Below are 19,175 nucleotides of genomic sequence, written 5' to 3'. Positions count from 1 at the left end.
TGCCCGCAACAAAACATCTAAAGTGCCCTGCTTTAACAGTGAGAAAAGGAAGTCATCTTCAGAAAGGAAACAGATCTCATGAACGCCAATGTGTTTCACACTGGTAGGCAGAAGCTGCAACCACACAGTCACAGGACCACAGCAGCACTGAAAACACCCGCACACATTAAACTGAAATGAAAGTCTGTGAGGTGCATGAGACAAACAGGAAGCTCTGCAGCTACTTCACGGACTAAAAAAGTAACAACAGATTTTCTACAGATGTGACAGGAAAGCAGCTTAAGGAACATTCTAAAGGGTAAGTCTCTCTTACTCTTTTTCTTTTTTACTTGAGCATTTTTATCAGTTAGCTGCTTCAATGGATTTCTCAGATATTCTCACATTTTTGTCTTGTTTACCAGATGTAAAGCTTTTATTTTTTTTATTTCATCTGCTTTTGAACCACTTTTATGTCAGCTGATATAGATGTGCTAAACGAAGGGCATTCCTCTATAATCCATAGTAATATGTCCGTTGTCTTGGTATGAGCAGAAATGCTTGATAAAGCATCCTTTCAAGCACTCAGGCCTGCAGTAATGCGCTCTGATCTTGTCATGGGAGGGTCACTTAACCCTCCCTGAGCTTCCTTCTTTCTCCTTCCCATCATGTTAAGTGAACATCTTAGGAAGCAGCACAATAGGATCACACACCCAGATCTCTGCAGGACCCTGCATTGTTTGTTCGGTTTTTATTTTGATTAGAAATCAGGTTTTCAGTCAAGAGGATCATCTGCAAAGAAGGATTAGCTTCTGGTGAGTTGAAATGTGGATTTGTTTTTCAGTTTTAATTGATTTAATTGTCTCAGGCAGTGCAGAATATGTCCGACATCTGGAGCAACAGCCAGTGTTACAGTGTAATATTCTCATGTTACTGTGCTTTTATTATTATTATCTACCATTATCATTGAGCTTTAATGAGAATGTGGTCTTCGGTAACTAGAAGTCTGTGGCCAGTGTCATGTCACATTACTGTAAATCGTGAATCAATAGATCCTTAAATAGTACATCGGGACATGCTGACATGGTGCAGAACGTGTTCCTGTGCACGCAATCTAACCGTAAAAAGATTTATATATGTGAGAACTGTGAATTTAGATCATCTCACAAAGCAGGCTGGTAAAAATATAACTACTGCTTACTTCTGTTGTCCTTAGTTTCTTGTTTTTGTTGTTGTGGATTGTTTTAGTTGTTATATTGGCATATATTCCTCTTATGATGTTCATGGAATCTTAGGATTTCCACCGAGTCACCAATTCCCCATTTTAAAATAAAAAAGCAGAACCAGAAACAGACAGATATTTCTTTATGTTCCCATTGCTCTTAGAATTCTGTTAAGATTGATTCAGATCTCACGTAAACTTAGGAGGAATATTTTACATCCTTAATGTCCTTAATGAATTAGTTTCAACATAAAACTGTAAAGGATTTGACTCTCTGCGAAGGAGTGAGTGGCTCCCAGATCAAGTACTGTGTGTGTACTGCTGACATGGAAATTTTCTTCTAAATAAAGTGCTTTGTTAGTCACCAGGGGAAGATAGCATCACATGTCTGAAAATATGTCTGTGCCCTTAAAGCCTGTGAGATGAGCTCCTGTGGTAAACACGCTTCCGATAACTACTCCTCCATTAGTTTGATCTTTGCTTCTCAGTTTTTCAGTTTTATTTGACTAGTTTAAAACCCTGAAGAGGATAACAATCACATTGTGTTGCAGAAATTAGTACAGGACTGCAGATTGTGTGGTTTTACACACTTCAGAAGATGTAAATGACTTTGACAATACACTACATATTTTCTCCCTATAGCAGTTGTAACAGTTCTGGATGATATCTGGATGATAAACTCTTGTGGCTTATTTTCATCCAGATTGGTTGAATAGGCGGTGAAGATGAATAACTCAGAGATGTTTGGCTTCAGTCTGGAGACTGATGACAGGACGAAAGAGGAGAAATCGCAACAAAAAGCGGCAAAGGATGGTTTGGGTAAGGAGGACCCCAAGGCTCCCATGGACACTGATTACCAAGAGGAAATGGAGAAGCCCAAAACTCAGCTCAGATTTAATCTCAACTTTGACAAGTGAGCCCCTCCATGCAGTGATAAAGTAATTCCTTTCATTAAAGCATGGCTGCTGTGTATCATGCCCCACAGTGGTGATTAAAGTGGACTGTGATGCTGCTTGACCCACAGTAATCTGTTAAAACGCTGTTGTCTGCTACACATTTTGTGTGTAGAGAGATTCGAGGTGAGGAGCAGCAAACGAGGAGAGACAGCACGTCATTTACCATTGATCGATTGTTTGAAGCAGTGGCCAGCAGGGATGTCAGAAAACTGGATGGCCTGCACCAGTATCTGCACAGGAACATGAAGAAACTCTCTGACTCTTTCTGTAAGTGTGAAAGGACCCAAAACGCAGCCGGTGCCCCAAACTGGAGGCTGCTGACCTGTGTGTTAACTCCACAAATATGTTCTCGTATCTGTAGATCAGTCCTATGGTAAAACTGCCCTAATGAAAGCTCTGCTGCACCTCAAAGATGGCAGAAACGACACTGTTGAATTATTAATCGACATCTCAGAGAGGACTGGTGACATTAAGGAGTTTGTGAATGCAGCGTACACCAGCAGCTACTACAGAGGTGAGCTTTCTTATGAATTTGGAAGCTTGACTTTCAAAGTTCTCCATATATGTCCACACGTTTCCAACTTGCCAAAGAAACCAGACATGTGAGATTAAGTAAAATATCTCATTACATTTTCTTTCTGCTGCAAAAATAGAATTTTAAGTGAATATAAAAAGTGTGGCATATCTCCTTATAGGTCAGACAGCTCTGCATATTGCCATTGAGAGGAGGAGTATTGCTTATGTGCAGCTGCTGGTCAGCAAGGGCGCAGATGTCCACGCCAAAGCCTGTGGGAAGTTCTTTCAGCCACATGATGGCCCTAACTTCTACTTCGGTGAGTTCCTGCTGTCTGCTCTCTGGAGCCTCACACAAAGATCATCTAATGAGAGGATCTATCACTCAGTGTGAAGCTGTTGAAATAAGAGACATTCTTTTTGTCTGAAATGATAATACTTTTTTTGTGATGTGAGGAGGCGTCATATTTTAAAACACAGGCTGCAGGCAAACTGCAGGCAAACAAAATTCAAACAGCTTTTAGATATTTTTAAATACTATTTCCTTTTGTCCTTCTGTCAGTTTTCTGTCAGTTTTTTTTTTTTATCTATTTCCTGTTCTGTTTTTAAATCTTTTCCCCAAATTATTTCCTGTTGTTTTCCCTTGAATACTTTTTACTTGTGGCCCATCAGTTGACTGCCTTCTCTGAGTATATGCTCCTCTGTTTTCTTTGTATTTACTCGGCCTTTGTCATTCCTACCCGTTTGTTCCAGTTTTGCTCTACTTTCTGTTTTTCCTTGCATGTTGTATTTAATTTTGTATTTATAATTGGACTTCCCTTTAGTTTGTTGTTACAACCTTTTAAAGTTTTTTGTTCTTTGTATTCCTGCCTCAGCTGGGAAAGGCTGATCTCCCTCCCCTTACAACACTGAATTGGGTAAAGAGAGTATGGAAAAAGACATGAATGGTTGACTGAGCTCAATTAAACTCATTCTCATTAATCTGCAACACTGACAGAGACCGAGTAATGATATAAGTTCTTCTCCAGTTCTTGGAGAAATGCTACAAACATATGAATAAAAAGTACTTAATTTGATACCCAGCTACATTTTGATACTAATACAGATGAAGCTCCATAACAAAGCAAACAGTCACTATATTGTAAAATGCCACAACAGGCTGGTTTATTACATATGTTCTGCAGGAGGTCAATAGTCAGTTAATCTATCTGCAGGGGTGTGGAACAGCAAGTGTGCTATCAGTGGATAACCAAAAGTACAAACAAGATAAGCCTCTTATTCCAAAAGAAAACTCTAAACTCTTATGCCACCGCAAACCTTAAATTACATCACGATGAAACAAACAGGTGAACTCCCACTGAACCAGCCACTGTTATGACTCCTGAGCTGTTATGACCCAAGGAAACATCCATCCATCCATTTTCTATCCATTTTCTTAACCTAACATGCATGTTTTTGGGCTGTGGGAGGAAGTCGGAGAACCCGGAGAGAACCCACACATAAACGGGGAGAACATGCAACCTCCACACAGAAAGGCCCCAGCTGGGATTCAAAACCTCTTGCTGTGAGGCGCACCTGAACCTAACTCTCTATAAGTAAAAGAGAAAGTTCTTGTTTTTATCTGTCGCTGGAATATCTGGTAAACACGATCCATTCTTTATTTGCCACAAATGTAACTGTAGCTAAAGTGTTGCCCTTTCTAAGAATACAAAAGAATATATTGAGGTATCATCTGTGATTTATTGTGTATTTCTCTTTTTTCCAGTGTTTTCTTGACAAAGACAATGCTGTTTTTATGGTTTGTAGGTTTTTGTCATGTTCAGAGGATTTTAGTTTATGGGTTTTTGGTATTCTGGTTTATTTCTACCTTTAGTTTTCTTAATTTTTCCATGTTTTCTTTTACTCCAGGCATCTGAGTTTGATTAAGAACATTGTTTTGGCTTTGGTTTTGTGCTCCGATTTAGTTATTTTTAGAGCCTTGTCTCTGTTGTGTTTTGATTCACTTCTGTATGACTTCTTGTGTTTTGATTGAGCCTCATTATTTGTGTCTTCTGTTTCAGATTTCAGTCCTCTTGATTAGATTATTTTAGAGTTTGTGATCTGTTTAGTTTGTAATTGTTTTCAGTCTTTGGTTTAGTTTCCGTCTATTCTTCCCCCCTATATGTCCTCAGTTGTTTGGCCTGGTTCCCTGGTCTCAGTTCATACCTGTCTCTTGTTAATTACTCACCTGCTGTCCTTCAGCTCTTCAGCCCTCCAAATATTTTTAGCTCTTTGATCCCTTCAGTCATTCACCAGTTTGCCATTGTCTTTTCCCCGTTACATTTTGAGTTCAACGTAAAATTTACCTCCAGTCAGTCTGCATTTGGATCCACCTCCATCTCTTTACCATGGATAACAAAAATTGTTTACACATGGGAAAGGTTTTGTTATGTGCGTGTGTGAAATATAAGATTGAACCCCTTCCTCACTTTAAAAAGCACCCTTTAAGTTGCATACTTGGCATACTTGACTGGCTTTAAAGTCAATGCATCATGTTGCATTGAGAAGCTCCAAACCAAAAGATGAGCGAGATCTCTGGTAGCTTGTTGGTCAAAGGACACAACATGACCCAAGTACAGTATCTTAGTGCAGCTAAATGTCCCAATTATCAGCACCTAAAAGCTGACTAAATCTGACATTTGCTGCTGCAATTTATGTGCAGACATTGAAAGTACAATCTGAATTTCTCTATTAAACAAGACTCTGTGAAAGCTCATGCTCTTACTTTGATCGTTTGAATGCAGACTGAACTTTTACTGATACAGTACAGTTTGGCTCCAGGTGAGCTGCCCTTGTCTCTGGCGGCCTGCACAAACCAGCCCGACATGGTGGACTATCTAATGGAGAATGGGACCCAGCCAGCAGATCCTAAGCTGACGGACTCTCATGGTAACACGGTGCTGCATGCCCTGGTGAGGGTGGCTGACAACTCGAAGCACAACACGGAGTTCATAATCAGCATGTACGACCGTATCCTCAAGACCACCTCCCGACTACATCCTAAGTTGAAGCTGGAGGACATCGAGAACAATAAGGGACTCACGCCACTCAAAATGGCTGCCAAGACTGGCAAGATTGGGGTAAAATACTAATAGTTAATTTAAATATATAGAAGGGTCAGAACACACTCAGCTAAATTGAGATATTACAGATACCCAGAGCAAAAAGGAAGCATGGGCTCACCTTTTGTACTGACAGCCCTAAGAGTTGTGCTCTAGAGGGCCCTGAGCCTCTGGGTCACTGTCTGTACAGACATTTCAGTCTGAGTAAGTGAGACTAAACCTTCACAGACACTATTTCTAACAATTTTTCTTTCATTTTTCTGCAGCTTTTTTCACACATCCTGCAGCGGGAATTTGACGAGTGCCACACTAAACATTTGTCTCGAAAATTCACTGAGTGGGTTTATGGACCCGTCCACAGCTCCTTGTATGACCTCGACTCGCTGGACTCGTATGAGAACAACTCTGTTTTAGAGATACTGATCTACAAAAGTGACATTCCCGTGAGCTCCGGAATTTTTAAACCCAGTCAGACCAGCTGAAGCTGTTATCCTGTACTCCAACATATATCTCCTCCTGTTTCCTCTCAGAATCGCCACGAGATGCTCCAGACAGAGCCACTGAGCCAGCTGCTGCAGGAGAAGTGGGAGAAGTTTGCAGGTCGAATGTTTTTGTTCAACTTACTGTTCTACTTTCTGTACCTGATCATCTTTACGGCAGTAGCCTACAATAAGAAAGATGGAGAGGTAAACCGGCTTCCACAAACTGTGACTGATCTGTTTGGGCACCTGACGCCTGTCCTGATGTCTCCTCTGTGCTCCACAGCCACCGTTTCCCCTTGAGCGCAACACAGTGGGTTACTTGTATGTTACAGGCCAGGTGCTGACATTACTGGCAAACTGCTATTTCTTTATCACCGGGGTACGTAGACACCATATCCTGTGGCTCACATCAGAACTTTGTGGAAGTTTTTATTCAATATTAAGACAGATTAAACATTTAAACCATCTCGACCTCCTTAGATCATAGACATGAAGAGGAAACGCCCAAAGCTGCAGACCCTGCTGATTGACGGATACTATGAGACTCTTTTGTAAGTTGTAAAGTTTATTTTCCAGACAAGTTTAATATTAGTGTTGTCATTTCACCCTTTTTGACATCCATTAGTAGTTTAACTCATTTACAGCTACATTTTCAAACCCCTAAGACATGATCCAAAATAAATTATTAGAATACAGAGAATAGCAGGCACCTCAGGTTTTAAAGTTAAAGAGATGAATGTTAATTGTGTCATGATCCAAGGTTTTTGGGTTTTGATTTCAAGTCTTTTTTCTGGTTTGATCATTTTCTTAGTTCTTTGGTTCAGTGCTCTTAGTTGGATTTCTCTGTATCATGTCACTCACCTGTTATCACGAGTCACATCAGTCCCCTCTGTATTTAGAATTGGGTTTTGCTCTCTCCTCGCAGATCCTTGCCATACCTCCGATCAACTAGTTTTCTGGTTTCTCACTTATCTCCCATTTTGGTTGTTTTTTTTTTTTGCTCTTTTGTTTTTCTAGTTAAGTTCAGGATGTTTTTGGCTCAGCAGCATTTTTGGTTTGTTTTACAATACGGTCTTCACCCTCATCTGTTTGCCTCCTGACTGCTGTGTCCCTCAATGGGTTCACCATGACCTTTTCTACCACATTGTGACAAATTGTCACAGTGAAAAAGGATCCAAACACAGGATCAATTGACAGGAGGCTAAATGAACTTTTATTAAACAACAAACCCTAACCATAACCCCAGGAATGCAGGTTCATAACTTTTTGTGTCAATGAGTCAACAAGTTTTTTTATAAAATCCATTCGATTACATTAACACTGTCTCTCTGTAGAAGTTTAAGTAGTTCTTTTAGCTCCTGGGAAACATCCAGTTTTGTGTCTCACAGTTCAGATCAACTTGCATTTGTATCCCTTGCCAACGTGAAGATGCACAGCATCACTGTAGCTTCTCTGCTATTCTAGTTTTCTGCAGAGCATCCTCTTTCTGGTCTCCACCGGGTTGTATTTGAGTGGGCGACAGGAGTACCTTGGCTTCCTGGTGCTGTGTCTAGCTCTCAGCTGGGTAAACCTGCTCTACTTCTCCAGGGGTTACAGACACATGGGCATCTACAGTGTCATGATACAGAAGGTAGTTCTCACACTGCACCTCAGTAAACATCGTAGTGCACACTCCAATCCTCACTCATGTGACTTCCTTCTTTGTTGCAGATGATTCTCAGCGACATCCTGCGCTTTCTTTTTGTCTACATTGTCTTCCTCTTTGGATTTTCAGCAGGTATTTTATTTCATCGTGTGAAAATGGAAAGATTTGTTCAAAACGTTTAAGGCTAAAATTTGGGAAAGAGCATTTCCAAAAGAACTTATTGACTTATTGGAGAAAAAAACTATGAGCACTGTACTGTGAAGTCAATTCAGTTCAATGTAGTTTATATCTGTAGCACTGGTTCACAATATGTGTCATCTCAAGGTACTTTAAACAGGGAAAAACAAATCAAATTCAATCCAATCAATTTCCAGCAGAACCAGACTCAGGATGGTTGGCATCTGCCTCAAACCAGTTGGGTTTTGAGAGAACAGAAACGAGGCACACACAAAAACACAAGGGTTATGGGGTTATATTTTCTGCTCACAATACAGCTGATACGCTCAAAAAATACATTTGTCTTTGCTCAGAATGTCCCACTGCTCGCACAGGAAAGAGGCACAAATATAACGCCATACACCTGAGACACCCCTAACTATAAACTTTAGCAAAAAGAAAAGTTTCTGCTTCCTGAACCCAAACTGGTAGCTGGTTCCACAAGAGAGGGGCAACAGGGAGACAATGAAGAGAAGATAAAACTGGAGAAATATGATCGCTGCTGCTAGTTCTTATCATTTTGGGCCAGCTGGAGGCTTTTCAGTGAATTTGTGTAAAGTAAAGTGGTCCAAACCTGAAGTAACAAATGTATGGACTGCTTTTTCTGGCTCACTCTGAGACGAGATCCAAATCTGATGATATTACATGAGTGAACGAAGGCGGTCTACGAAACTTGTTTTGTTCATGAGTTAGAGGACAGATCCTGGACAAAAATAACTCCAATTCATGGATATAAACTGCTTCCTGTCTTCTGTCACAGCGGTAGTCACCCTGCTTATAGAGCCTCCTGTGAAAAACACCACTATCGGTGGGAAGGGGCGTTTATTTGCTCCCACTGAATCAGATGAGGCGTGCGTCAAACCCACATACAGAAACATCTCCTACACCACTCTGCAGCTGTTCAAGTTTACCATAGGTATGGGTGACATGGAGTTCACTCAAGGCTACCGGTACAAGGAGATTTTCTACACTCTCCTCATCAGCTACATCATTCTCACCTACATCCTGCTGCTCAACATGCTCATAGCCCTCATGAATCGCACCGTGGAAAAGATCACCATGGAGAGCACCAGTATATGGAAGCTACAGGTGAGTGCTCAGTGATCACGTGACTACTCCTGCAAGACAGCGGTGGTTTAATTAGGTGCTGTGATTGTTCTCAGAGGGCTGTAACCATCATGGACATGGAGAAAAGGCTGCCTTGTTGTCTGAGGATGAGGCTTCGCAGTGGCGTGGAGAGAAAACTCTGCACTGCTCTTGGAGAAGACCGCCGCTGGTGTTTCAGGTTAGTCTGTGACTATGACTGCAGTGTTTTGAGAGGTTCCATTAGTGATCGCATGCAAATATCCTGGATAACATGACACACACTGTTCATTCAGACTGACATACCTCAACAAATGTGGTGCAGACAGTCATGGTTGATGAATTCTACTTTGTAATTATCTAATATTTCTTTGTGTCGAGGCATGAGTTTGACCTTTGTGCTTTTGAGTGAATCGTAAAAGATAAACAGATATGATAAGATTGTAGATAAAAGCTTTATTGATCCCCATAGAGGAAATTCATGAGCCTCCAGTCATGGGGGAGACAGCCACAGATTTATCAGTACTACACAGAAAATGAACATGCAATTCTAGTTATGATTAGTATCAAAAGAAAAAAATTAAAGATGCAAAACAATCTCCTTTGTATTTTAAGTCTCTTTTTAAGAAACACACATAGACAGTAAAAGTACTACTCCAGTGATATTCAGATTCCTAACCTTGTTAACAACCATGACATGTTTATATGATAGAAGATGACATAAGCCTTCACCCCTCAAGGACAAAATGTTGAATTAACGCTAGCCAGCGCTTCTCCAAAGGTGAGACTGATAAGAACAACAAAGCGGTGCTGGGAGAACGTCTTCAGAAGTTTATCCAGAACCTCAGAAAACTCAGAAGTTCTCTTAGATACTGTGTGCACTCCACACAATGTTCCTAAGTGGTTGTATTTTGGCATTTCTGAATACAACAAGGATAATTGATTAAAACTGTTCCTAGAACCTTTACATAGAGGTTGACAGGTTTAAATGTTGGATTATTATGGCATAAGACTTAACTTTTTTTTAAGGCTGTTGACTCCAGGGTTAGCAAGTGTTTTAAAATGACTATGAAATCTATTGAAAATACAGGTTCTCGTGCCACATTTTGGCACAAGTTAAGCTCTTGTAGCTAATTAATGTTGTTTTCCAGAACATTCCAGGGACATTGTTTTCAATTAGCTCAATAATATGAGTCATTACACAACTTTACCAATATTGCTGGATATTTAAGTTTATTTGTTAGAGCATATATAAAGATTTGATTTGTTTCTTTGACATAATTATTCTTTTTTACACGCTTACATATACATACAAACCTCCAAACATACAAACAAACATATGAAATTATGTCAGTTATGTTGTAAATAAATATTTAATTTTCTGCTCATTCATTTTGATAGCAACAGAGAACTGTAATTTTGTCATTTGGTTCTCTCAAGGGTAGTTATAATCTAAGACAACCTAATGAAAACAATCTGCAAAGAGTTCTCAAAGGTTCCCTCATAAGAGACTGTAGAAAGTTAGGGGGACCAAAACGCTTTACTGAAGTTAAAACAAATGCTCGACAACCAAAACGGGGAACGTTCCTGCAAAAAAAAGCAACAATCCTGGAATGTTCTGGAAAATTGTACCAATTAGTACCAATGACCACTCACCAGCTCTGTCAGTTTGAAGGAGGGAACTGTTCCCAAACATGATAACAAAGAAAGTTCCTCTGATATTAGGAGCACATTTGTAGCTATTTGCTAAAGTTTAACAGTTAAAGTTGTACAGAGAAACTCTCAGATACACCAATCCATCACTTACAGTCACTTTTATTTGACAGCAAAGCACTATAGTCAACTTTTGTAGTTTTAGAATATGTTACATAGATAAATTTAGCGTTAGCTTTGGCCAAATGGTGAATATTACCATTCTGATACATCCACTCACTGGTGACCTTATTTCAGTTCACTTTTCTTCTTTCTCTTCATAATCAAGGTCAGCAATATTACTCTAATATTGTGTAACATTAAGCAGTGTTTCTGTGTTTGAGCTCAGTAATTAGCTGCAGGCTAAAGTGGAGAATGATGCGGCATTTACAACTGCACACTGAAATTTTTTTTTAGAAAATTAAACTTTTAAATATAAATTTTGTTTAACAAAGCCATGTTTTAAGGTTGAATGAATGTCAGGAGAACTTTTCTTCAAAATGTCCATCTTTACAATTTTCTTTCACTGAAATAACATGTTAGTATACAGATATTAGCATTAAGTTATTAAATTTGTCTAACGTCCAAGTTAAATTTACAATGCATTTTCTTTCTGACCAAACATTTGCAGCCATTATGTAATTTCTGTTAGTCAAAGTTACACTTTTTCTTGTTGATATTACAGTCTAAACTCAGATGGTGAGTTGTCATGTTAGCATTGCTAATGCGTTTTATCTCAATAATCTGATGTTAACTGACAATAGCTCAACACAAACATTATTTTTGTTAAACAAGCGTGTTAGCATGATAATACTGATCAGTGTGCAGAATACAACCTCACAGAGCTGCTAGTAGTACTGCTTTGTTATCATAAATAGTTTATGCCTATTATCTGACTGATAACTAGATTGAAGTTATATTTTTAAACATGTGCAAGCACAGCTGTAAACACAGTATATAAGGAACTGAGTTCTTCAACACAATCTGAACCCTCTTAGACAGGAGGCTTTGGCCAACAGTAGATGGATCAATCGAAGGCAGAGACCAGGTTCCTTATCATTTCTTAAGGACATCACTTTCTGATGCAATTTATCTGCTGTAGATAGTTATTTTTTAAAGACCGTCCTCTTCTTCTTTTGTGCTCCAGTTGTCCAGTTTCCTCAGTTTTTATGAGGACATACAATGCACACCATGATGGGATATGCCAAGTTCTCAGCATATAACTCTTTAAGAATCCCTTTCTTGTTGCAAAAATACTATTTTATGTCTGTCAAACTGTGTTATCTTTGACATTTATTATAGATGCAATTAAGGAATTGAGAACACAAGGACAAAGTGCATAACGATTCAATTCAAAACAGTTTTTTTTTCTGTGTTGTCTGTTTTGTGTTGACACGCCGTTTCATTTAGTGCGTTCGTTAACAGGGCTGGACAGTAAATGAGTGAAAAACAGCCAATGCCCTATTACTGAAGACCACTTTACGAGACTACATGAGAGTCTGGTTGTTTGGAGGCTAAATATAAAAAAATAATGGGTGGCTGGAGACTTTTGCATTGAATTATATGATGCTATAATGGTAAATTTTCTTGAATAAGTTTAGTGTTTTGGCTATTTCCTACAGTATTGCTAAAAAAAACAGGAGAAAAGTTAATTTTTGCCATTAATGGTGAATCATTAGATTTATTAACACTTGGTCTGCTATTTTAAAAAGTTAGAGAGTTTTAACTAAAACTGATGTCACCACCACAACTGATCCCCTCAGCAGCAAAAAGAAAAAAAGGAGAACCTTCATCAAGTAATAATTGGAAAGTGGAAACCAAGGTTTAGCCTTGCAGGGTTAGCATGCGATGCAGCTGTGTGCGCAGGATCAATTGAAGCATAGTACACTGTGTTCCACACTAATTTGCCTGTGCTGACAGCTGATTGATGTGTCACACAGTGGACAGTAATTGGAGCATGTGTCCTCTCGTCTCAGAGTGGAGGAAGTCAACTGGAACAAATGGAACATCAACCTGGGCAAAATCAATGAGGATCCAGGGTGTTTGGATCGCATCCAGACGCCTGGCTTGGAAAGCCCTACGAGGAAACATAACAGAGGTACAGAAACACGGACGCACGCATTTCTGTAAGACAGGAAAGTAATCCACGTTCTGTAACAATCTCTCCTTTATCCACAGGGAGGAGCTGGAGAGGATTTTTCAGGGACGGCACTAGGCGGTGGCAGACTTATCAGTCCACAGAGATGAGCACCCTGCCTGTTTAAAGAGCCAACAAAGAGGTTCACCGTGGCTGCTCAGATTGGCTGACATGAGCAACGAGGCATTCGATCCTAAACGCAGTATTCCATTTCAGCCGAATGGATGAACTGATTTTCTGACTGACTGAGACTCCAGTGTGTCAGCTTCGATTTATATTTAGTCTTCAGGGCAGAGATGAGGAAAATATTTGTGTATTTGACTGACATAATGGTGTTAAAAAGGATACTTCATGAAGGCTGCAACAAGTGTTGCTCATATACCAATGAAATTATTATGCATTTAAAAATCAAACTTCTCATCCAGAAGCTTTTCCACAGACTTTTTCTGCATATGAACAGGATGCACGTGCTCCGCAGAGAGGCTTTAACCTGCCGGCACCTCTGGCATTGGTCAAAACCCGTCACGGAGTAATGCTGATCACGAAGGTGCTGATCCTGACCTCCCGCTGAGCGCCCTTTATACAAGTCCCATTTTCATCACGGCCAGACAAGCTAAATCTACTGCGGCCAGATAGTCCTGCAGATTTCACAGCTTGCTTTGTCTACTGGACTTCCTGGCAGAGGCAGGCCTGGATAAATGGCGTGGAAGCACAGAAATTGCTGCTTCAATTGCAACCTCCAGCACTAGCTGTCACTGTTACAGTTATATGTGGTTTAGTTGGGCCTCTTCAACCATTCAATAGCTGGATAATATACGAGACAATGGTGTGAGCAGTGAACTGCCAAGTTGCTTAATCAGAAACCTCCAGTTAAGACGCTTTTTACATCAGCTCAGACCCATTTCAAAGCATAAATTAGAACTTTATTTTATTATTACAATATTACAAAAAGAGTAGCACAACTCTCACGCTCTTGCTTCTTATCTGTCGTACAGAATGACACAAAAGAAAGGCTTGTGGACCTTCCTCGATTTCACAGCAATAGTACAAGAAACAAAGAAGAAAATAAATCTTAAATAACAAGCAAATCAAGTATCATAAATAGTCACAACTGCAAACTGAAGCTTTGAAACAAAAAAACAAAACAAAATAAAGTTACAGCTCAGTAACTACAAACTGCTAAAAATATATAATTACAAAATAGTACTCCTTTTCTTGCTTTCCATTATAAAGAATCTCTAAGGAATTGCTCTCTATGAAACCAAGCTTCATTAAAGTAAAAAAGCAAAAAAGACAAAGAAAAATAAATAAAAAATTGCTGTTTCTGTGTATCCTCACCGTTTTCTTTCTCATTATTCAGGGTTTTCATTAAAACCATGCGCATTTTCAAAGGAAAGTCCAAGGACCAAACACTTAAGGCTTTTTAAGGGCTGTTAGGGAGTTAGGTGAACAAAACATGGGTGTCATCGTGTTATTATACACACACATACGCACGCACGCTCGCTCTTAAATGTGCCCACTTCAGCTGATCACATTCACACACAATCATTAACGTTTAAAGTTACAGTAGTCTAGTAGGTAAGCCAGTGTACAATAAAATAAACAATGCATTTGCTGTTTCACTTTTAACTCAAACGTCCGTTTCATTTACCTTCGAGTGATCTTGCAAGTGATCAATTTGGTCTTTTCAAGCGGACTTCACATCAGAATCAGTAGCAAGTACACTCAAGTTCACTAAAAACTCCCGTCGGTTTGGCTTGGATTTAGATTCTACGTGACATTGTTGACACTTTACTTCTTTTACGCCACATCTTTGTCCAAACAGTCCCTTTCAATACGTGCGAAACAAACAACCTCAACATTCAAGTAATACATTTGTCATTGACACAAAAACAATCTGAAAAGCACACAAACGTAAAAATGGCACAACTCCACACAGGTGTATCCGTATTATCCTGACTTTGGCCATTTGAAGGTAGGAGGGTTAATCTTTTTTTTTTCCGCCCTTAACATTTCACAATCTTGTTGCCAAATGTGACACCGACAGAAAGTTTGTTTTAAAACACCTGAATTCGTTGCAGCATTTTAAACAGGACAGAACATCACCTTTTGTACATAATTGATCCCTGCCAGAGCTTTACAATGTACAAAGAACCTGATTACATGCTTCCTTTACTGACTGAGAGGAATGAATCTTTTTAATCTTATTATACAAATAAATAAAGACGTTCAAACAGATCAAAACCTCTGTTGACATGTGCAGACTCCAAGCGCTTACAGTCCCTGTCTGATGGCTTTGCACTGAAACTAAATCATTCCTCTTTCTGTCGCTGAATGATTGTATTTAGTCTTAGTGTCGCCATCAAATAAAACGAGTCGTAGCCAAAAAATTCAGACATTATCCTGTAAAATGTTAAATAAACGTGTATATGTTGATGTTTTTCTATGTGGGATCATATTTACTTCTTTCTTACATGCATAAGAAAACTTTACCGATGTAGAAATAACACAGGATCCGTTGGGATCCAGGCATGAGAATAGAAAGTAATGATTGAGGAAGAGACGGGGAACAAGACACACAGTCACACATTCAAAAAAGTTACCTAAAAGTAAAAGCACTCGTTAGTAAAACTAAAAGTAGCAATTGATCACTTGCAAGATGATAGAAAGAAAGAAAGAAAAAAACCAAAAAACTAATGTTCTGCATTAAATATATTATTTACCCTCTTTAATACTAGTTGTCCTTTAAGTTATCAGTTGAGTTTAATTCATATGTTTTCTTTCTTAAGACTAAACAAAGGGAGTTGTAATGGTTATGGAGACAAGGCCATAGCTTATCTGTACCCTGGATGCTGGATGAGAGCGGTTCTGGCATCCCCGACCTCTGGACCTACCCTGCTCAGAGGAGGCCTATGCATCTTGCCCATTAACCCTAGATTCTGATCGCGGAAGTAGGGCGTCTGGAAGTCCCCGCCCGAGTAATCTGCCGTTTGCATCAGATTAGTCTGGGCGGTGGAGGAACTTGTTCCTAGCCTGTAATGGGGAGCCCCAGGGGGCCCACAGTCCAGTGTGGTACACCCTCCTGGGCCTGCACCGTGGAATGGCATGGCTACGTCCTGAGACCCGGAGCTGTCACTGTTAGGTGTGGGTAGGATGCTGCTGTTCCAAACGTGGGACTGGAAATAGTGACCATTCGTGTAGTGGGTCATGTGACAGGGCATGCTGTTGTTGTTGACGGGAGGAGAGGGGGTGGGCCTCTCCACAGGAGGTTTCAGTGAGTAAGGCTGACCCACGCACACCTCTGCAGGGTAGCCCAAACCCTTAAAATGGAAGGAGGGGTCCCTGGAGTGCTGCTTACAGAGGTGCGTCCCTCCATTCTGGATGTGGGGCACATGGGCCAACTGATGTTGACTCCAGGAGCGCATCTTCTGCTGCGTGTTGTGTTGTAGCTGTTGTTGCTGCTGTTGATGAAGATGCTGCTGCAGATGCTGCTGCTTGTGATCGGAGTGGCCGGAAGGCAAGTGGCTCATTGCAGTCACGCTGGGAGGGGGGTGGGCTCCCATCGGGACTGCAGCTTTTTCTTGAGGGCCAATAATGCAGTTGTGTGGGGGATATCCAGGGGTAGCAGGGTTACTGTGCATGGACACCCTGGAGCATGCGCTGATAAGCAGGTTACGACTGATGGGGCTGGGGTTGGCAATCTGGCCCTCGCACATGGAGGTGGCTCCTGCACCTTGGGCCCGAGCTTGGCAGAATTGGTTGAGCTGATGCACAATGGTGCTCAGGTCAGTCTGGCGGGCCTGGTGCAGCCCCGCAGCCATGGAGAGTGGAATGGTTGAGGTAGAGACGGTAACGTTAGGTGGCACATCGCCATCTGGCAGCTTCCTGCCTCCCTGCAGGCCAGGTGGCGGCTGCTGCTGAAGGTGCTGCTGCTGAAGCATGACCGTAGCGGGGCCCTGCGGGTGGCCGAGGGCTGGGTGCTGAGACAGAGTCTGGAGTCTGGGTGGGCCCTGAGGGTGCTGGGCCAGGGGGGGAGGGTGTCTGAGACCCTGGGTGAGAGCCTGCTGCTGGGGGAGGGGCATGTGTAAAGTCTGAGGCAGGTCCTGTGGTTGAAGGGGTAAACTCTGCTGAGGCCGCGGCAGGTTCGGCAGAGGTGGGTGGTGGTTTAAAGTGCTGGTTGAAGCCACTTGATAGGGTCCAGTAGGAGGATTCATGATGACTTCAGGGTGCAAGCGAGCCCGGCTGCCGTCAAAATCTTTTAGGATACCTTTTACTGTGGGCACCTTGACAATGGCAAGAAGTCCTGTCTTGGCACTGGCCTGAGAGGAAGGGTAAGGGCTGTAGCGCTGGCCTGACGTATCCAGGCCGTTGACTGTACGCCGCACGTGGTTTCGCTGGGGGACCTTCACGCTGTTAGGGAAGATCTTGATGGTGAGGGGGTTGTTGGCAACTTTCTTAGCATATGCATCCAATTCTGCAGGGGTTGGAAATGGAGCAGATCTCATCCTTTGTATGGTGTCCCCTGGGATGGAGAACAAGACAGACCAAGACAGGAGGGAAGAAGAGACAGTTAGTAAGGTGGAGTGTGAGAAGAGGAGAAAAGCACAATGAAAGACAACTTAATCTAGTTAGATGTGTATATGGCACGAAAAACACATCAGTTGAAATCTGAGCGGCTGAGTGGAAACTGATTTAGAGAGTGCTCTCAAATTCTACATCTCATCATCTCTCTGAAAAAACCCTCATCGTTCCATTCTCATGAGGATGAAGAGAGGTTTCCTATCGCATTCTCAGCAGAACAATTACAGCTGACACATTCCCAAATAGAAAAAAAATCCAGTTAAGTGGTATCGTTTGTGGCTTTGAGGTTAAGAGCTTTTACTGGACTTAATTGATGCATAGAGGCCAAGAATAAGTGTGTGTCTGAGGGTGAGCTGCGATGTTGCAACTGAATCACAAACTAAACATAAAATAAGAAAAGCAGTGATGGTCCCCCTCAGGCTTCTAAGGAAAAAAAAAAAATTAAGAGAGATAAGTGCCGAGTGCACAGCTCCATGACACCAGACGAGTAATCAGACACAGAAAAAGCATCTCTGATCTGCAGGAACACCTCTCAGGCCTCAGCTCACAGACATTTGTTCCACCTGCTAAGCACTGCGGCTAAATTTAACAACACCGAAGTGACGATGTGAACAAGATTATCTGTTTGTGCATGTGTGAGGGAGTGTTTAATTTTAAAATGTACAACAAACTGAAGTGTTGGTTCGTGCGTCATCCACCTTTAATGTTCTTGTTTTCAAACCGAGAGCAATACGCTCGCCTCTCTGCCCAACTCACCTCAGCCCTTAAGTCTAAGCAGTCTGCATCGCAGCTGTTGGACTGACTGACTGGTTTCTGTGGGGAGATCTGAGGCAGCGATCGCTGGTCTGACAGGACACAAAGCCGCAGTTAATTCACACTTTCTTCCTGTTCGACAAAGGGGATTTTCAGCTCAGGTAAAACAGATGTCTCCTCAGCATACTCGCTAGGTTTCTCTGCTATTGAGTGAAGAAGTAATTTGAAAAGCCAGAAATTCTGGCAGAGGTCTGCGGTCGTTATGCTCAGTCTCACAGCAGTCAGGCTGAGATCGTAGGACGAGCGCAGAGCTGAACAGAGGGCACTGACACGGCAGCACCAACAGTTGTGCCAACTGGCTAATTAATTCCTGCTTTATTTGTGAACAGGAAACAATGGGCAGTGATGTGCAGGGGCTGGTATGGGGCGGCACACAGAGGGCTGCTGTAACTAAGCGTTCAGCCCACTGATGGCAGCCTCATTAATGCAGGGGTCTGGGCCAAAGAGCTGGAGCTTGACACCCGCCATCACGTCTGTCGCTGAATAAATGCCAGGGTAAGCAAACACAGACAAATGAACACTTATAAGCTCACAGACATGCTCAGGATAGGTTCCACCTGTCAAACTCAAGAAATGATTAATGATCTTGTTGGAAAATGATGTCTCATAATGACAGAAACAGACTGAATAAATGCAAAGGTAATTTTACTGGAGAATTGAATACCCGTGTTATGAGACTCTGGCACAGCCTCCACTGTTGTGAAAACCACGCATCGTCACATGTGTTGCTGTAGAAAAGGTTTAAGTGGGAAGGAAGA

The 19,175-nt window shown here is 41.4% G+C and overlaps 2 protein-coding genes across 4 annotated transcripts in view; one reads left to right on the top strand and one right to left on the bottom strand.

The window, feature by feature from the left end:
- The first annotated feature begins 41 nt into the window (after positions 1-41).
- trpv1 (transient receptor potential cation channel, subfamily V, member 1) lies at positions 42-14,360 on the top strand. The gene is made up of 16 exons (XM_072374292.1): positions 42-298; positions 1,902-2,111; positions 2,267-2,421; positions 2,516-2,668; positions 2,850-2,987; positions 5,488-5,786; positions 6,035-6,211; positions 6,299-6,454; positions 6,534-6,629; positions 6,731-6,801; positions 7,715-7,880; positions 7,961-8,027; positions 8,872-9,200; positions 9,275-9,396; positions 12,863-12,984; positions 13,065-14,360. Exons 2-16 carry the CDS (start codon positions 1,924-1,926, stop codon positions 13,148-13,150), a joined length of 2,325 nt encoding a protein of 774 aa, XP_072230393.1. The 5' UTR covers positions 42-298; positions 1,902-1,923; the 3' UTR covers positions 13,151-14,360.
- Positions 13,925-19,175, bottom strand: part of fam222ba (family with sequence similarity 222 member Ba) — a 27,246-nt gene continuing 21,995 nt past the window's right edge. For all 3 annotated transcript variants that reach the window (XM_072374293.1, XM_072374294.1, XM_072374295.1), the window contains exon 3: positions 13,925-17,545. In XM_072374293.1, coding sequence (XP_072230394.1) covers positions 15,858-17,545 — 1,688 coding nt within the window. In that variant the 3' untranslated portion in view covers positions 13,925-15,857. The remainder of the gene's footprint in view (positions 17,546-19,175) is intronic.

Source organism: Leuresthes tenuis, unplaced genomic scaffold (assembly GCF_036924035.1).
Source record: "Leuresthes tenuis unplaced genomic scaffold, fLeuTen1.0.hap1 SCAF_21, whole genome shotgun sequence".
NCBI lineage: Eukaryota > Metazoa > Chordata > Actinopteri > Atheriniformes > Atherinopsidae > Leuresthes > Leuresthes tenuis.
Note: the sequence above shows the minus strand (reverse complement) of the source record. Positions and strands in the feature narration are given on the sequence as shown.